The sequence below is a fragment of the Crocodylus siamensis genome, chromosome 1 (genome assembly GCF_052110815.1).
Source record: "Crocodylus siamensis isolate JL-2025a chromosome 1, ASM5211081v1, whole genome shotgun sequence".
In the NCBI taxonomy this organism is placed as follows: domain Eukaryota; kingdom Metazoa; phylum Chordata; order Crocodylia; family Crocodylidae; genus Crocodylus; species Crocodylus siamensis.
Genome location: NC_143395.1, coordinates 143167965 through 143184991, shown reverse-complemented (window position 1 = coordinate 143184991; position 17027 = coordinate 143167965). Strand labels below are relative to the sequence as shown.

The 17027-nt window shown below is 44.8% G+C and overlaps 1 protein-coding gene across 1 annotated transcript in view; it reads right to left on the bottom strand.

Annotated features, from left to right (window-relative positions):
* Positions 1 to 17027, bottom strand: part of RYR2 (ryanodine receptor 2) — an 830495-nt gene that overhangs the window by 9736 nt on the left and 803732 nt on the right. The window contains exons 97-99 of the mRNA XM_090044772.1: positions 16689 to 16835; positions 9242 to 9376; positions 1310 to 1466 (exon numbers count right to left, since the gene is read on the bottom strand). Of these exons, the coding sequence (XP_089900898.1) occupies positions 1310 to 1466; positions 9242 to 9376; positions 16689 to 16835 (439 nt within the window). The remainder of the gene's footprint in view (positions 1 to 1309; positions 1467 to 9241; positions 9377 to 16688; positions 16836 to 17027) is intronic.

The following is a 17027-nucleotide window of genomic DNA, read 5'->3' as shown; positions in this document are numbered from 1 at the left end:
CGTTGGCACTTTTAATCCATGAATTCCCTTACATTGTCTGTTCAGCAGAAGCTATCTTTATAACATCCATTTTTGTGCTCCCTCTCAGCTCAACTGCAGCCCCTCATCATGCCCCCCAAGCATCTGGGAATCAAAAGCATGGGTCTCAACATTCCCCTACCCAAATCGGGCAAGCACACTGCAGACTTGGGTCAACTGCAGGCTATTGGAGTTTATTCAAATCACATTTAGGAGAAAAGGGAAAGCAGAAATGTGAAAAAGTCCACAGCCACAGGTCACCCACCACTGGGACCTTGAAAGTGTTGGTGCAAGCACTCCCACCAGGAAATCCCAGTGTCAAAAAAACCCTGCTGTTAAAAAAAAGCAGCATGGCACATGTGGCAGCAGCTTGTGCCACCAGAACTGAAGCATGGCTGGCCAAAGCCACACTCTAGCTGTTGAACATGCTCCAAGCAGATAGATTGCTGCTACTGATGCCCCAGGAAGCCTCCAAGACCCCAGGTAAGGCATCCACAGATGATGGCCCCAGCCTCCCCTATCCTACCTGGGACATTTGCCCTGCACTAACCTCACTTGCAGGGGCATGTGCAACAGCAAAAAGCAGCAGCTCAGATTTGTGCCTGTGCTATTTTTGCCACAGCAACCACACACCCCTGCACATGGGGACTCATCCTATGAGTCAAATCCTTTTTTTGATAATTCAAGAGGTGAAGAAAAGGACTGCAGGTACATCACCACTTCTTCTTTCTTCTATTGCATGAAGGCTGTTCTGTACCATCACCCTAGTATCTTAATACCTTAGAAGTAGGCCTCCTAGAATGGATCCAAAAATGATAATGGCTAAACTGGGTGACAAACCAAGCTCCACCAGGGATAATTCAGTGGAATTACTTGGCTTTTTCACTGCTGGATCATTTTTACATCTCACTCTTAATACAGATCCAAGAAAGGGACATATTCATACACACCTTACATCTCTAGCCTCATCATGTGAACAGAAAAGTCAAAAAGAAGAAGCCACTACTGCTTTTTGCAAAATATGCAAAACTTAAAGCACTGTAAGTGCCAATGGACTTAAATATGTCCTATCAATCAATTTATCTGGATACCATCTCTCTCTCCTCTGACCTTATTCTTTCACTGATGTGGAGTTTTGCAACAAATACTTAAGGATTCTTTTTTTTTTTTTGGTGACATTTTGACTTTTTAGCTCCCGTCTGTATCAGAAATGTAGAGTAATGACTGTGGCATTAAGATTCTAGTAGTTTCAAATATACTGTAAGTCTAATCATGGGCTACAAATATATACCTTGTATGATGGCTAGCAAGATGACAATTACAAAGAAGAAGAAAGTGATGTCAAAGATGATCCGATAGATTTCATATTCATCTCCTGCTGGATCCTCAATTTCATCACCAATTCCTCCACCTGCACGCACTCCAACATACATGTGAAACATGTAGCACTAGAAAACACGAAGTAAGAGTTAATTGTATTAAAGAAATTGCTTTTCAAGATTTCGCCTACTGATTATTTTATTTGTAGAGCATCTAAGAGCCACAACTTCAATTCAGGTTCCAGATTGTTAGACACTGATAAACACACAGGTTAGGGAAAGAAGTTACATATAAACTCATTTAAGTGATTAGAAACTAGTTTAAACCTGTAACACAACAGAAGTTCAGTGCACATAACCAACTTCCAAAATGATTGAAACTGGTTTGAGATAAATCTGGTTGGATGTAGTATTAGACTTAATTGATTTAGGTTAAACTGATTTATGGAACTTCTGTCCCAGATCCCCTCCCGATTCAAGTAACTCTCAGTTCCCCAGCATTGCAGGACGTTTTGCAGCCTTAGGCTGTGATGTCTGCACCAGCAGACCAAGGCTGGCCCAACCCCCAGCTATCACAGAGCTGGGGCACAGCCTCAGCTCCCTAGCCTGATTCCTGCCTGGGTCTGTCAGCCCAGTGGGACAGGGGGGCAGAGCATGAAAATGAATCCACAGACCCCACTAGCCCCAGGCTATACAGCAGGGGGATGAAAAGCCCTGGTGGTGGGGGCTTTTTGCTCTTCCCCCCACCCCTTACAGCCCAGTGAGCCTGGCAGGGATTGACTCAACTCTACTCTCTCCTTAGCCTCTGCCTCCTAGGGAGGAGGACCAAACCCCTCCCTGCTCCCATCTGGCACTTGCTGGGGGGTGGGGTGTGTGGTTCCCACCCTCTTCCCCCCACTCCTCTTGGAGGCAGAGGGCTGGAGAAGTGGCAGGGCTGGAGTGATCCCAGAACAGTATGAGCTGTGGTGTGGGGAGGGGTGAAACCCCCCGTGGGTACTTTTCCTCCATGCAGAGCAGACCCCAGCTGAGGGGGTCAGTATGGACAAGGAGTAGGTGTATTCCTCCCTTGGACCTTTCCCCTTGGAGGCCAATGGCTGGGGAAGGGGCAGGCTGGGATGAGCCCAGCCCAGCTGGGAAACTCCCCATTGGGTGCTTCCTCCCCCCAACAGACTCCAGCTGCCAATCAGGCCTCGGGCTGCTGGTTCAGCAGCTTCAGGCAGCCTTGCCATGAGAGGTGATACATGTGAACACCCCCAGACTTCCGACCTGGGCCACTGAAGACTTCTGCCTGTTTTGGCCACCCAAACACTGAACATCAGTTCAGTTTGTTACCGCTTCAATCTAAGTAGGTTAGAAAAAAACTGCAGAGATAGAATTGATTTTGTCTTGGGTTTTTTGAACCTCTGTACTTACCCACAGAGACTATCTATATACTGAAAACCTTTTGGTCCAAATAAACAAGAATAAAAAAGGAAATCTCATTCTTGTATTTATTTAGAGGAGGAGAATAAAGGTACTTGGGAAATGAAATAAAACTAACCAAAGTCAGAAAACAAGTTACTGGCAGAGCTGGAAATAAAAAACAGGTTCCTAACAGTCTAGTATCCTATCCACTTAAGTATGCCAACTCTTTTTTCCCTTTCTATGTTTGCATATACTACAGTGGGAGTTGCTAAAGATTAGAATGGCAACATTTCCTGTTTTATAAGGAAAGATCAAACATCCACTTGCTGTGAGTCAAATGGCATGCTGGGGCAGCATGGTTAAAACATACATTTCTCAAAGTCATACAATCTCCTGAGTTTTATCTAAACAGATATGGTTTTTCAGTTGTTTCTACAAGCAAAAGCACACAAAGGAGCAATGGGGCTAGTATCACTTCTAGCCACCTAGACCCACCCCAAAGGATAACCCATCAATTTTACAGAAGGGTCAACTGAGACTTGTGTTAAGTATAAGTTTGGAGCAAGGCATGAATTCATATTCCTGGATTCTGTAGCAAGATACCTTAACCACTCTACCACTATATCCCTGATATATAGTACTTCTATTTTTTAGAATAAAATAATGGTAAAAAACTTAGAAATTTTGAAAAATTTATGTTCTTACATTTTGTATAGTTGGGTCTGGTGAATTAAGCATGGGGTGAGAATGTGGGAACTGCCCAATACTGATTCAGACTTTGCATTCATATTATCTCCATTTTTGATAAGCTGTAGCCTGTCTCCCAATTAAAGTGATGGTATTATATTTACCAATATTGTAGCAAGGCACTGAAGTGCCTGCTACTGGTGAATCAATAAGTAGGAAGCCCAGCTGCTGGTTGCCAGGGTAACCAGGGGAAGTCAGCTGACTGGAAGGGGCAAGGCCTGGCTCTTATATAACTCCCAGGCTGAGGTCAGGCAGGCAGTTCCCTGCTGGCAGCCCAGGGGGAAGGAACTCTGTTGGAGTGAATAATGAGTAGAGGCCAAACTGCAGGTGCGGCCTGAGACTGGGGACGGAGGGAACAACTCTGATGTGGCGAGAGGAAGGTGGAAGCCTGATGGCTTAGAGTTATGTTATAGCCAAGGGGCTTGTGTTTTGTTTACTTTTTAACCAGAGGACCAGGTGAAGCTATACGGGGACAGAGGAGGCCTCATAGGGGAACCACGACAGCGTGGGAGCCCTAGCATGGGCAGCGGGAAGCCCTGAGCGTGGGCAGCGAGAAGCCCCAGAGCAAGGCGGCACCGACAGTGACAAGGGCCGTGGAGAGGCCGAGCACCAGAGGGCACCAAGAGTGATGAAGGCTATCGCTAAGAACAAACAACATCTGGGAGATCTGCGAGGCTTGGGGCATGGTACAGGGGTGGTTGGAGCCACGCATAACCCATAAGGCTGGGTGCTTGGACCCCCATCATATAAACAAAGCTCGGGGTAGCAGGAACCGTGACCAGGAGGATGACAGGCAACCTCCCCTGAATTTTTACAATATCAAGACGTGGCGAGCAAGAATGAGGGTGTTTTAACCCAAACTTGGCACAGTAGGGGGTGCTAGGGTATTTCCCCCCACCTGGTACAGATATCAAATGGGTGAAAATATTTACAAAGTTGTCTGAAAAATAAGGTTCAGCATACTTCAGGTCTCATACAGGGTAGTGGCTCCTGCTATAATCTGCTGCCTTTTAAATCAAGGGTTTTTTTTTATTTCTTCTTTCATCATGTTTAGGGGATCAAAGGAAAATAAAAATACCACAGGGATTCTGTTAGAAGACTATGCTGTCCTTAATGGCTCAGTGAAAAATTACAATATGTTAAGATTCTGAAAAGTGTTTAATAATGGTAATATGGTGCTCCCTATTTATCATGTTACATTGGTTTTTTACAACATTTGCTCAGTTTAATAGGTAAAAGATTTTGTTATGACTCCCAGCCTTTCAAACTCACTTTTTATCTCTGCATTAGGCTGGGCTCTTTCCCTTTCCCTAGTAATGATGATTCTTGAGGCCAAATAATGTCTTTGTCAGCTACTGTCTGAAAGACATATTGTGGGTGTGTGCAGATAGAAACTGAGGACATTACATGGCCCCACAAATCTTTATTTCAACTGATGACTGGCAAAAGAAAAGACTAGCTTTCAAAGCCCAACCTCTATTTTAAGGAGGGAGAAATAGAATTTTATTTGTAAACAGTAAAAAAAAGATAACAAACCAGTGATATGGAATAAATATGGAGCCTCAGATGTTGTTTCTAAAAAATCATTTTTAGAGTAGAATCATATTTTAAGTGAATTAACTGAATGCTTCTACAATGAGAGCTCTGAAATCCTTTACCTTGAAAAAGTAAATCAGGACATAAAGCACTCATTTTATTACTATCCTTAGTACCAGGACTCTTGAGAAAAAAATCAATTGCAAGAGGAGGAAAAAACAGCATTTGGAACTGTACACTATACTAACCCAAATTCACACGGGCAGGGAGAGAAAACAATTATTATACCTAAACGAGACAGAAGAGGGATTTCCAACATGCTTCAATGACCCTTACCTCCTATTAAGTACTGCCTTCTGGAGCCGTTGCATTTTTAGGAGGCCAACTGCATGCACAGTGGGCACATCTACACATTCTATTAAAACTATAAAGGCTTACTGTGCAGTAAGCCTTCCCTGGGGGCCCCCTGCAGCAGCCAGGGGGAGCTAGCCAGGGAGCACGGAAGCTGGCCCCAATGTGCATGGGGCCAAGAGAGCTCTGCCTGCTGCAGCAGCGGCCATCTCCTGGCCCTGTGCATATCAGAATGCCCAGTGGGGCTTTCTCATGCAGCTGGGAGCTCGTCAGGAGCTGTCACACTTCAGTGTTTTGTGCAGATATGTCCAGTGAGGATTCAATGTAAGTACAGGTTGCAGCCTCTGGCCCTTACAGAAGCCAGTGGAGAAGCTGCAACTAAGACAAAATGCTTCTGATTTTTTTTCACCACTGCTCAAGCCCCAGAACTTTGCAAATGCACCAAGAGAATTCACAAAAGTTCTCTGTTAGATGACTCTCCCTAAAAGTGTAAAGTGTGGGGAATAGAGTGGGAAATTAATTTATGACCCTAAGCATCTTACTGTCTGGGCAACTTCCAGTACTGCATTAAGTGATGCCATTAACATCTGTCACATGCAGTGCATTTTCTCACTTATCTTCTCCCAAGGAGGGAAATCATACATGCATTATAGTGTTTAGCAGCTTTTCTTCCCCTGTCATTTGTCCCTTTTGAAAATTAATAATTGATTCATATTTTTTTCAAATAATCAATTCTGTGACTGGGATTAAAACTTTTTTTCTTGTACTATGATCAATCCAAGTTGTGTCAACGTGGCACATAATTAGAAATATAACACTCAACAATTTGGTTCAATTATCCAACTTAACAATAAAAACAGAAGGCACTTTTCATAATGTGGGGTAGCAGAACTTGCCATATAATCAGAACACTGAATTTGGGGCTTTCCTAGTCTGAAATCACATTTGTAGCTTAGTCCCACTTTTCTCACATTATGGCAACAACAAAGCCCTTTCTCAGTGTGAACTCAGTTGGTTTCCAAACCATGTTTTGGGAATGTGGCATCTGTGGAAGTGGGCTTTTGTAACTAGTTTTATATCTCTTTCCCATTTGCATCTTTTGCAAACATGGAAATAAAAAGGGCTTAATTGTGGTCTGGCAACTGGACCTTTGTGAAAGGTGGTACACAGATGTGCTATAGCAAGAGTAATTTAGTAAATTATGAGTCGCAAAGATACATTTCCTTCTCTGCTCCCCAATTGCTCTTACCAGTTGAAGGTTCCTATCCCATCTTAGAGGCTCCTTAGCTGCACTGATCCATATATTGGGAGCCTAGGTTCTAGCCACTCCCCATATTTTCCACCCATTTGCATGACTGGGAAGGCATCACATGCCTTCCCATTTAATTACTGCTACATATTTATGCCCAACTTCTGGTATTCAGGACCTTGGTGAATCTTACTCCTCCTTGCAGACCCATCTGACCATGCAGGCTTGGCCTGCTAATAATCAGTCCTATTAATAGTCTATTCTTTTGATATAGTAAATGTCCTTTTGCTGATTTTTCTCCTTCTACGCCTCTCACCCTATCCCATCTCATCTCAGCCATCCCTAACTCCTAGCTTAGTTTAGTGTTTCTTTAGTTCTGTCCTGAAATCTATTGTGAACTCAAAGCAAAATTTGTTAGGTGTAGCAGAAGTCTATATTCAGAAGTGCTACAAAGATACTGTACTATCAGTAGCAGTGATTATAGCTGCAACTAGATATTTTCTACTGACAAAATTATAAACACATAAAAACAATGCAAAGAGCTCTTCTACCTCCTAATGGATAGGAAGAATACTTAGTTAAAATCAGAAAGATTTTAAGGTGCAGACTAACAACTATTGTGGGCTGATCTTGTGCACTTAAAAACCAGTAATATCTTTATGGAGTAAATCTACTCTGGATTTATGCTAATGCTCTTTGTTTTTTAATTTATTTTTTATCCACTGCGTATGCCATCCTTCCCAACAAAGGTTTAGAGCAGCTTGCCGTAAGAGAACAGAACTTAGAAAAAAGAAGAGTGAGAAGAGAACAAAGCCATGTAAAAAAGGGAACTAGGAAATCACTATAATGTAGACACGCACTAAGCAATATCTCAGCCTACTTTGTTTGCTGCCCAAATAGGAAGGTCTTATAGCACTTGGGCACTATTGGGCCTTAAGAATGACTGAGTTCCAGAGCTAGGGAACAGTTGCTGAGAAAGACCCCCTGGATGCGTCCAGATGTGTGTGCACATGCCTCTTGCAGCATCTCAAACCCTTCTGAGATGCTGCAACAGGCACATGTGGGAACAAAAAAATGTTCTCCATGCTGCAAATTTACAGTACAGGGGCAAAATTACATACCTAGATATCTAGGGGTCAAAAAATACCCTGGGGGAAAAAAGTGGGGCAAGGCACAATCCTAAACCATGCCCTGGGGCAACCAGAGGCTTGGTCCTCCACAGAGATGCTCTGGTAGCTAGCCAGAGCATCTCTATGGGTGGCCCTTGCCCCTGTGCTGAAGCACGCAGAGCAGGCAGCAGTGCAGGCTGCAGGAACCTGAACCCAGCTTTGTGGCAGGTAAGTAGGAGGTTTGTGGGGCTGGAGAAGGGGAGGAGGGGACCATGGCGGGGGGGCACAAAGCCCCAGAACCCATTCATTCCCCCAACTCCCCATTGGTTCCCCCCACCCCGTTTGTTCTCTCTGCTCCCCATTCATTCCCCCAACTCCCAGTTCATTCCCTCTACTTCCATTTGTTCCCCCGACTCACTCTCCCACCCAGGCTCAGCCCCAGCACCCTGCACTCACTGGCAATAGAAGCAGCAGTCAGGGCCACTCAGAGCCTCATGGCACAGCCCCACAGCGCAGGGGGCAGCAGGGCTCAGCTCCAGCCACCTGGCACCTGTGCTGCTGCATTGCATGGGTGCTGCCCAGCTCAACAGGGCACTGCGCACTTTCTTGCAGCTCCAGGCCACTCAAACTGAACAGTGCTGAGCCCCGGGTGGCAGCTGGAGCACCCACAAGCTGCCAGACAGTGCACAGTGCCTTGCCATGCTGGACTGCACCCAGTCGATGCAGCAGCTGCAGCGTGGGTGCTAGGTGGCCAGGGCCAAGCCTTGCTGCTCCGCACCATGTGGTAGGGCTGTGCCATGAGGCCCTGAGCACTGCTGCTGCTGCTGGTAAGCTATTGGTGGTGTGGGAGGCTGGAACTGGGTGGGGAAGTGATGAGGGGGCAGGAGCTGAATGGGGGAGCAAATCAGGAGGCTGGAGTCAACCAGGGGAAATCCTGAATGATCTCCAGCCTCTTGCTCATTCTCTTGCTCATCTCCAGCCTTGGGAGGGCTAGAGATGGAGCAGGTGAATGATCAGAGGGCTGGGGATGAGCAAGACAATGAGCAGGAGGCTGGAGATGAGCTGGAGATGTTCGCCTGCTCATCTTCAGCTTCTTGCTTGTTCCTTCGATCATCTCCCTGCTCCTCTCCAAAACTTGACTATATTTTACCATAACTAGACAACTCTCTTAATGACCTGATAACCCCTAGGATTCAGAAGCATTTATATCCACTTTTGAGAAAGCCCTGTGGAATGAAACAGCTTTCTAATTTTTGTTTGTTCAAAAAATGCATAGCAAAGAATATTGTCCTATTTCTTCCCTCTCATTCTTTAATACCTGCAGAACAAATTTAAGTCCCAGAAGGTTATGTTACAATCTTCTTCCCTTTACCCTTCACTCATCTTCTTCTGGTCATCAGCTATTCCTTTGGCTATTGACAAACTGAGATACAATTGTGTGAATGGGAGCATGAAATAATAACAATGACAACAGCATGAAATACAAGAAAAAACAGATTGAAACTTACTGTTAGCATATCATCACATTTCATATCTGGCATATCTCCATCTTCACTCTTGTTGTAGAATTTACGGAAAAAATTGAATGCTACTACTGTGTACAAGTATACTACTACTGCCAATAATCCCACTGTTAAGACAAGCTAGAAGATAAAATTGTACAACAGATATGTTAACATTGCGAAAACAAGAAATACCATTTCTTTTGTATAATAAAGAGAGAGAAACAATAAACTATTTACTTGCTAAAACCAAATTGTCTTATTCTCCCACTATTGTCCGTCACTCCTGGCATTTCAAAAGAAATGGATGCTTTAGTTTAATACAATGTCAGTGCATTCTATACTAGGTTAGAGCATTTCAATTAGCTCATTAATGTTAAAATGGTTTAAGATTGAGGCACTAGGAAAATATTATAAATAAGCAACAATGCTACTTCACATATGACATACAGTAAAGACAGATATAGTCTTATTGCCTGTGTAAAATTCAGGATGGTTTACCAATTCATTTTAGAGCAACTGGGTGCCTCTACATGTACGCTTTACTGCGGAGGAAACTAATTAGCTTTGGAGTAAAGTGTCACAGTCTACATGTATACTGGTATTAGGGCATGGATTAATTAACTCTGCCATAGGATAGTACTGTTGGGCACAGTACTATTTTATGGTAGAGTTCTTATGTGCAATTATACATGTGTAGACCATGACAGGGGCTGGCTGGGGCAAAAGGGTGCTAAAATTCAGGGGCTGTCTTCCAGCTAGCTATGCACTGTAACACCCTTGTGTCCCAGCTAACCCTTCTGCCACCCACAAACTGCACCAGAGTTTATTGAATCACACTAATTGCACATGTAGATGCACTCACAGTTATTAAATATTGAATGCTTACAACACCTTTGCTTTTGTGTTTGAAATGTTAAAAAAATAAAGTACCTCATAAATCTAATGGAAGGCAACTTAACTTGGCTCTGGAATCAAGGCTTTACAGCAATCTTTACATTTACTAAATAGGTATATTTAAATAGTATTCCTTGACCATTATGTAAATTAGAGCTAATATCTGAAAGTAATAAAACTGCACATCAGAAGGACAATTATGAAGACTTAACTTGCAAAATTAGGTGGGCCTTTGCAATTACACAGGAAAGTGGCAAAAAAAATGTTTTTACTTAGCCTTATGGCATTTTAGTAGCAACACTATTCCACTTACATCTTAAGCATCTGAGGCAAAACTATATATTCATTTTAGCATAATAGTATAACCTCTTAGATGGTTATGTGATAAGCAGGGATCTTAGTTTTCTCTGAGAAAAAAAATCCAAATTTTTCCCATTTAAAAACCCAGCTCAAATCCACATTTTCCATGATTAAAATGAAACACCACTATATATATGTACACACACATACACACATATATACACATACAAATATATACATACACACACACGCACACGCACATATACTAGTGGTGTTTCATTTTAATCATAGAAAAATGTGGATTTTAGTGTGGGGGGGAGGGTTAATCAGAAAATGTTGGCCTTTTCTTTGATTGGAGAAAACTAGGATCCCTGGTGATAAAAGGCATCCCTCAGCTCTCAGTTGCTACAGCATTAAAAAAATATTGCCTTGAGCCTTATTGAAAACAGTTTCAACTGCCCACAGCTATCATCTGGAAAAATAACTATTAGCACATTACTTTCATAACTGACTTTCAAAGTTCTTAATTTCATAGATTTAGATTTCATAGACATTAGGGCTGAAAGGGACCTCGGGAGATCATCGAGTCCAGCCCCCTGCCCAAAGAGCAGGAAGTCAGCTGGGGTCATAGGATCCCAGCAAGATAAGCATCCAATTTATTCTTGAAGGTGTTCAATGTAGGTGCTTGAACCACCTCCACTGGCAGACTGTTCCAGACCTTGGGGGCTCGGACAGTAAAGAAATTCTTCCTTAGGTCCAGCCTGAAACGGTCTTGCAGGAGTTTCTGACCGTTCGACCCCGTCATCCCTTGGGGCGCTCTGGTGAACAAACATTCCCCCAGATCCTGGTGGTCACCCCGATAAACTTATAGGTGGCCATCAGATCACCCCTGAGCCTACACATTTCCAGGCTAAAGAGTCCCATGGCTCTCAGCCTGTCATCGTAAGATCTGTTTTCCTGACCTCTGATCATGCGCGTGGCTCTCCTCTGGACTCTCTCAAGCTTCTCCACATCCTTTTTGAATTGTGGGGCCCAAAACTGGACGCAGTACTCCAGCTGCAGCCTCACCAAGGCCGAGTACAAGGGGAGAATGACGTCCCGGGATTTGCTCGAGAAGCATCTATGGATGCAAGCCAGTGTTTTGGTCGCTTTACTAGCTGCAGCATCGCATTGCAGGCTCATGTTCATCTTGTGGTCAATGATGACCCCAAGTCTCTTTCTTCTGTAGTGCTATCCAACGTAGCACTGCCGAGCCTATAAGGGTGCTGGAGGTTTTTCCTCCCAAGGTGGAGAACCTTGCATTTATTGGTGTTAAACACCATGAGGTTCTCGTCTGCCCATTTGCTGAGCTTGTCCAGGTCAGCCTGGATCACCCGCCTATCTTCTGGCGTGGATGCTTTGCCCCAAAGTTTGGTGTCATCAGCAAACTTGGCCAGTCCACTCCTGACTCCAGTGTCCACATCATTAATGAAGATGTTGAACAGGATGGGTCCCAGGACAGAGCCTTGAGGGACCCCACTGGTCACAGGGCACCACGATGAGTGACTGCCATCAATTACAACCCTCTGGGTCCAACCACGGAGCCAGTTTCCCAGCCAGTGGATCATGGTGGAGCCAAGGCCACAACTGGCCAGTTTGGCCAAGAGGTGATCATGGGATACCAGATCAAAAGCTTTTTTGAAGTCAAGATATATGACATCAATCTCTTCTCCCTCGTCCAGGTGATAGGTCACCTGGTCATAGAAGGAAATGAGATTGGTCACACAAGACCTACCCGCAACAAACCTGTGCTGGCTATCCCTTAGGATGTTAGCCTGGGCCAGTCCATCAAGGATGGCCTTCTTAATAAACTTTTCTAAGATCTTCCCCAGGATAGAAGTCAGGCTAATGGGCCTGTAATTAGCCGGATCCACTCTCCTCCCTTTTTTGAAGATCGGCACAACATTGGCCTTCTTCCAGTCTTCGGGCACTACACCAGAGCACCAGGAGTTTTTAAAGATCCGTGCCAAGGGCTGGGCTATGACGCTCGCCAGCTCCTTGTGTACCCTGGGGTGCAGATTGTCAGGGCCAGCTGACTTGAAGGTATCCAGCTTCTCAAGGTGTTCCTTCACGAGGTCAGCATTTATGGAGGGTAGGGGATTCCCGTCACCCAGATCTCCCTGTCCCATAGCAGGCATGGGCGTCCCATGGGACTGATGAAAGACTGATGCAAAGTACCTATTTAATAGGTTGGCTTTTTCCTGGGCGTCAGTTGTCAGTTGCCCCATCTGGTTTAGCAGGGGTCCAACATTGCCCTTGCTTTTCCTCCGGCTCCCCACATATCTGAAAAAGGACTTTTTGTTGTCCTTCATGCTAGTTGGAGTTCAGTTGCAGCCTTGGCTTTCCTGGTTTGCTCCCTGCAGGACCGGACCAGTGCAGAATAATCCTCCTTGGAGGTGAATCCTGTCCTCCATCCTTTGTAGGCTTTGCTTTTTAGCCACAGGAGGTCCGCTAGGTCCCTGGAGAGCCAGGAGGGCTGCTGTGCCTTCTTGCTGCCTTTCCTCCGTGTTGGAATAGATTTAGCTTGTGCATTGAGGATCACTTCCTTGTGAAGCAACCACTCTTCTTGAACTTCCATCTCCCTGGGATCACGGTCCCTGAGGGCCTGACCGACAAGCCTCTTGAGCTTGTCAAAGTCGGCTTTTCTGAAGTCAAGGACTTCTGTGTTGCTGACTGACTTGCCAGCTTTACAGCAGATGGTGAAGGTGATCAGCTCCCAGATCCCTAAGCCCCACTCCCAACTCCCTGTAGCGCCTCATGACCTGGCTGGGGGTGCTCCGAGCCATGTCATTGGTGCCCACGTGAATAAGGGGCATGGGGTAGTGGTCTGTGGGCCGGAGGAGCTGTGGGATCCTCTTCGCAATGTCTCGGATGTGGGCCCCTGGGAAGCAGCAGACTTCCCGGGCTAAGGGGTCGGCGCGGCAGATTGCCCCCTCAGTGCCCCGCAGGATGGAGTCTCCCACAACAAACACCTTTCGTTTTGACTTGGGGAGAGCGGGGACAGTAGCTGCGGTTTAGCCCGTGTTGCTTGTTGGAGCTGGCAACTTAGCGGGCTCTGCTGAAGCAGCAAGAGGTGCGAACCTGTTGCTAAGCTCCAGCGAGGGAGGGGCCTTGGTGCGGCGGGCCTTCGGGCCCTTGACCACCTTGGTCCATGCCCCTGACTGGGCAGAGCGGGAGGTCCCAGAGTCCTCCTTAGTCATGGAGGGAGACGGTGCTCTACCCTGCGGCTCCCGGGGGAGAAGGGCCTGGCAGTAGGAGTCTATCTCCTGCTCGCAGTCCCTGATGGCACGCAGTCTCTGGACTGTGGCCTGGAGCTCCTCCAGCTGGCGCACCAGAGACCCCAGTAGGGAGCAGACCCCGCAAGGGGAGGTGGCCATGCTCCCAGGCCCCAGAGCCTGAAAAAGGGACAGGCAGCCCCCGCAGCCAAGAGCCAGGGGCTTCGTCTGCGTGGAGCCTGGAACCATGGGCTCTGTCTGGGTGGCCGTCTCTGACGTGCCCGATGGCGGGGGCGCAGAGCCTGAGGGAACCCTTGGGGTGCGGCGCGTGCCCATCCATGTTATGCCTCTGGTAGGCTGGCTACGGCTGGGACTAACTACACTGGGGGGGTCGCAGGCAGGGTCTCGTGCCCTCCCACACCCTCTCCTGCGCGAACTCCGTGCTAACTCGAGCACCTGTTTACGCAGCCTGTTCATGCAGCTCTGGTCGTGTGGCTCCCTGGAGGGCTGGGCCAAGTAGGGGCCTGGGCGGGGGCTTGACCCGGCCCGGCTCAATGCAGCCGGCCTCCTCCCAGGGAGCGAGAAGTTAACCCCTTTCCACCACAAGCCTGCTTACCTCCGGCTGTGCTGGGGGTCGGCAGGGGGCTCTGCGGCTGCTGAGGGGGTGTCTGGGGGGCTTCGGGGGAGCGGGAGCGTATTAATTACTGATAATACCCTCAAATGTCATGTTCTTTACTTGTAAGGGATTAAATCCAGAGCTACTTATCTGGCCAAGAATATTTATCCATTTATAGAGTTGAGACCTAGAGACTAAAACTTAACCCAAGTATTCTGAATGCAACTCAGCTATGTGCATCTAAATAAGCAATTCTCAATCAGGAAGACAGAATGCCTTAGGCTGTCACAGGATCTTTTAAATGGTGCTGTGGGATGCTGTGCAATATTAGCACTTTTAGGTGTTCAAGGATTGATATAACACCACTCCAACCTTATTGCTCTGTAATATAGTAAAGGCTATATTATAGGCATCACTATAAAAAACATAAAACCAATTTTAATATAGGTTAAAGTTTACATGTACTCAGTTTGACAACAGGTGGTCACAAATCTAGGGTGACCAAATTCTCCTTTCAGTTATATGGCTGATCCAGATTTATGTCTGACTTCCTGTTCTATCAAAATACAACAGCTAAGATGATAAATTTATTAAATAATAGCAAGAGGTGTCAGTCTTTTACATACAATTTCCTATTTTACATGCCACATCTATGAGCATGACTTATCACCTGCATTTAAAAAAAAAAGTAACTCTATGGTGACATTGTAGCAGCAGTATGAACAACCTATATCTTTTTAGAATACAGCACTAATACATTAAGGCTTCAGCATTTTTATAATACCTGGGTTCTCTAGTACCTGTAACATACTAGTAAATCATGGATTATCTCCCCACCAGAGGCAAAGGTATATTCTTGTTTACACTATATTTTTAATGACACATACTGCAGAGGGTTCATTTGTATTGCTGTTTGAGAGTCCTAGTCTGTTGTGTAAGCCAAATATAGTTAATTACATTAAAAAAAACCCCTCTCAACTGCTCTAGGCCCTTGTAACAATACTGCAGTAAATCAACTTGTCCTTTTGGAGAGTTGCTTCGAGGTGGCCTGCTGTATAATCATCTGTCAGAGTTCAGATCCCAGAAGTCACTGCAGAAGCTATGATAATTTATTCACATACTTGTTTTAACAGTTGCTTTAAACAAATTTAACTCAAAATTACAGTAGCTGCTCAGAGCTGTATGAAATATACAGCACATGGAATGAAGGCCCATAAAAGGGCAACTACTGAAGGACAAATACTTGAGATTTGGAGTGGACATTTCCTCATTAAATTTTGCCCTCTAAACATGTTCTCCACATATTTCTTTGCAGGCCTAAATACAGAGAAGCTACCACATATAAGCTCCAGATCATTCTATATTGTCCACACAAAAAGATAGTTTTACCCACCAAGCAGAGCTTCCTAATCCAAAATGTTTAAGGCAACAATAAGGAGCAGTTATTCTTTACTTGCCACTTCCCAGGTAAGTCAAGCTTCTCATTCTGTGGGCAATTCCATAAAAAGAGAGATCTTCTCATGGTCCACTCAACATCCTTGAAACTACCTTACTTCACTCTCAAAAACTTTAGGTCAGGTCTCAGCTCCATGGAGAACAGTTTGATAGTCCCTTTTCTAGACCCATCTACCTGCACTTTAATACACATTAAATGTGCATTAGTGTCACAAAAAAGTGTGCTTTCACTAATGAGCATTAAAATGGGCGAATGTGCCTTTTTCTAGTACCTCACAATGGAGGTACTAAATTTAATGTGCATTACCAAAAGCGCATTAATCAACATGTAGATGAAACCTTGAGATAAAATATCTGATTAATCTCTTTTCAATGTTTCTGAAGAAGTACTTGGGCCTTCCCACCACATACTTTGGACTTGTTGCATCTAAGTAGGTGATTGCCAATGAAAACTCATGCCTCTCTGAACCAGTTAATCTTTAAGGTGCCATCCTGCCCTACCTTCTGTCTTTCTCTAGTATCTGTCTGAAACAACTTCAATATTAATAGACTGGAAGTCAATTTTCTTACCAGTAGGAAAGTGCAGTTCTGATGCAACCTGCCATTCAGAGCAGGGGAGAGGGGACATGGTAAAAAACTAATTACTTTTAAGATGGATCCTCATCAATTTATTAACAGGATTATCTGACATGGTTCCCTGAAACAGCAGACTGAAATTAATGACCAGGAAGTCATGGTAACGACTATGATTTCATATCTTAGAGACCAGTTCCTCTACTGACATACATCTAACTTCATAATTAGAGTATATATCTACTGTCACACACAGACAACTGATTTTACTAGTCAGTCTGAATTCAGGCATGGGTGGAAACAAGCTATGCACTCCTTTAACAAACAAAAAAAGAAAGTAAGAGATGAAACTTGATACCTGTTTGCCATTGTGGGTCACTGATGAAAGGATAGTTCGTAGTGTCTTGAATCCCATTGCAATATCAAGGAGATGAGCAGCAAAGAAAAAATTGTTGTAATGGCCTAGGACTGACATGGTCATGTACCAGGCTAGATAAAGGAAAGACTAGGGGGGAAAAAAGCAAAGAGAATTACATTATCAAAATGAGAAATGAAATCCATAGTCTTTATGTCCAGCCTTTGTTTTCTCACAAAGCCAAAGAAAAATATTTTAATGCCACTCTATTGAGTTTACAGCTATGTAATACAGTTATGTTTGCTAAAAGCTTGTTGGGCATTAGTGAAAGGACATTTTTGT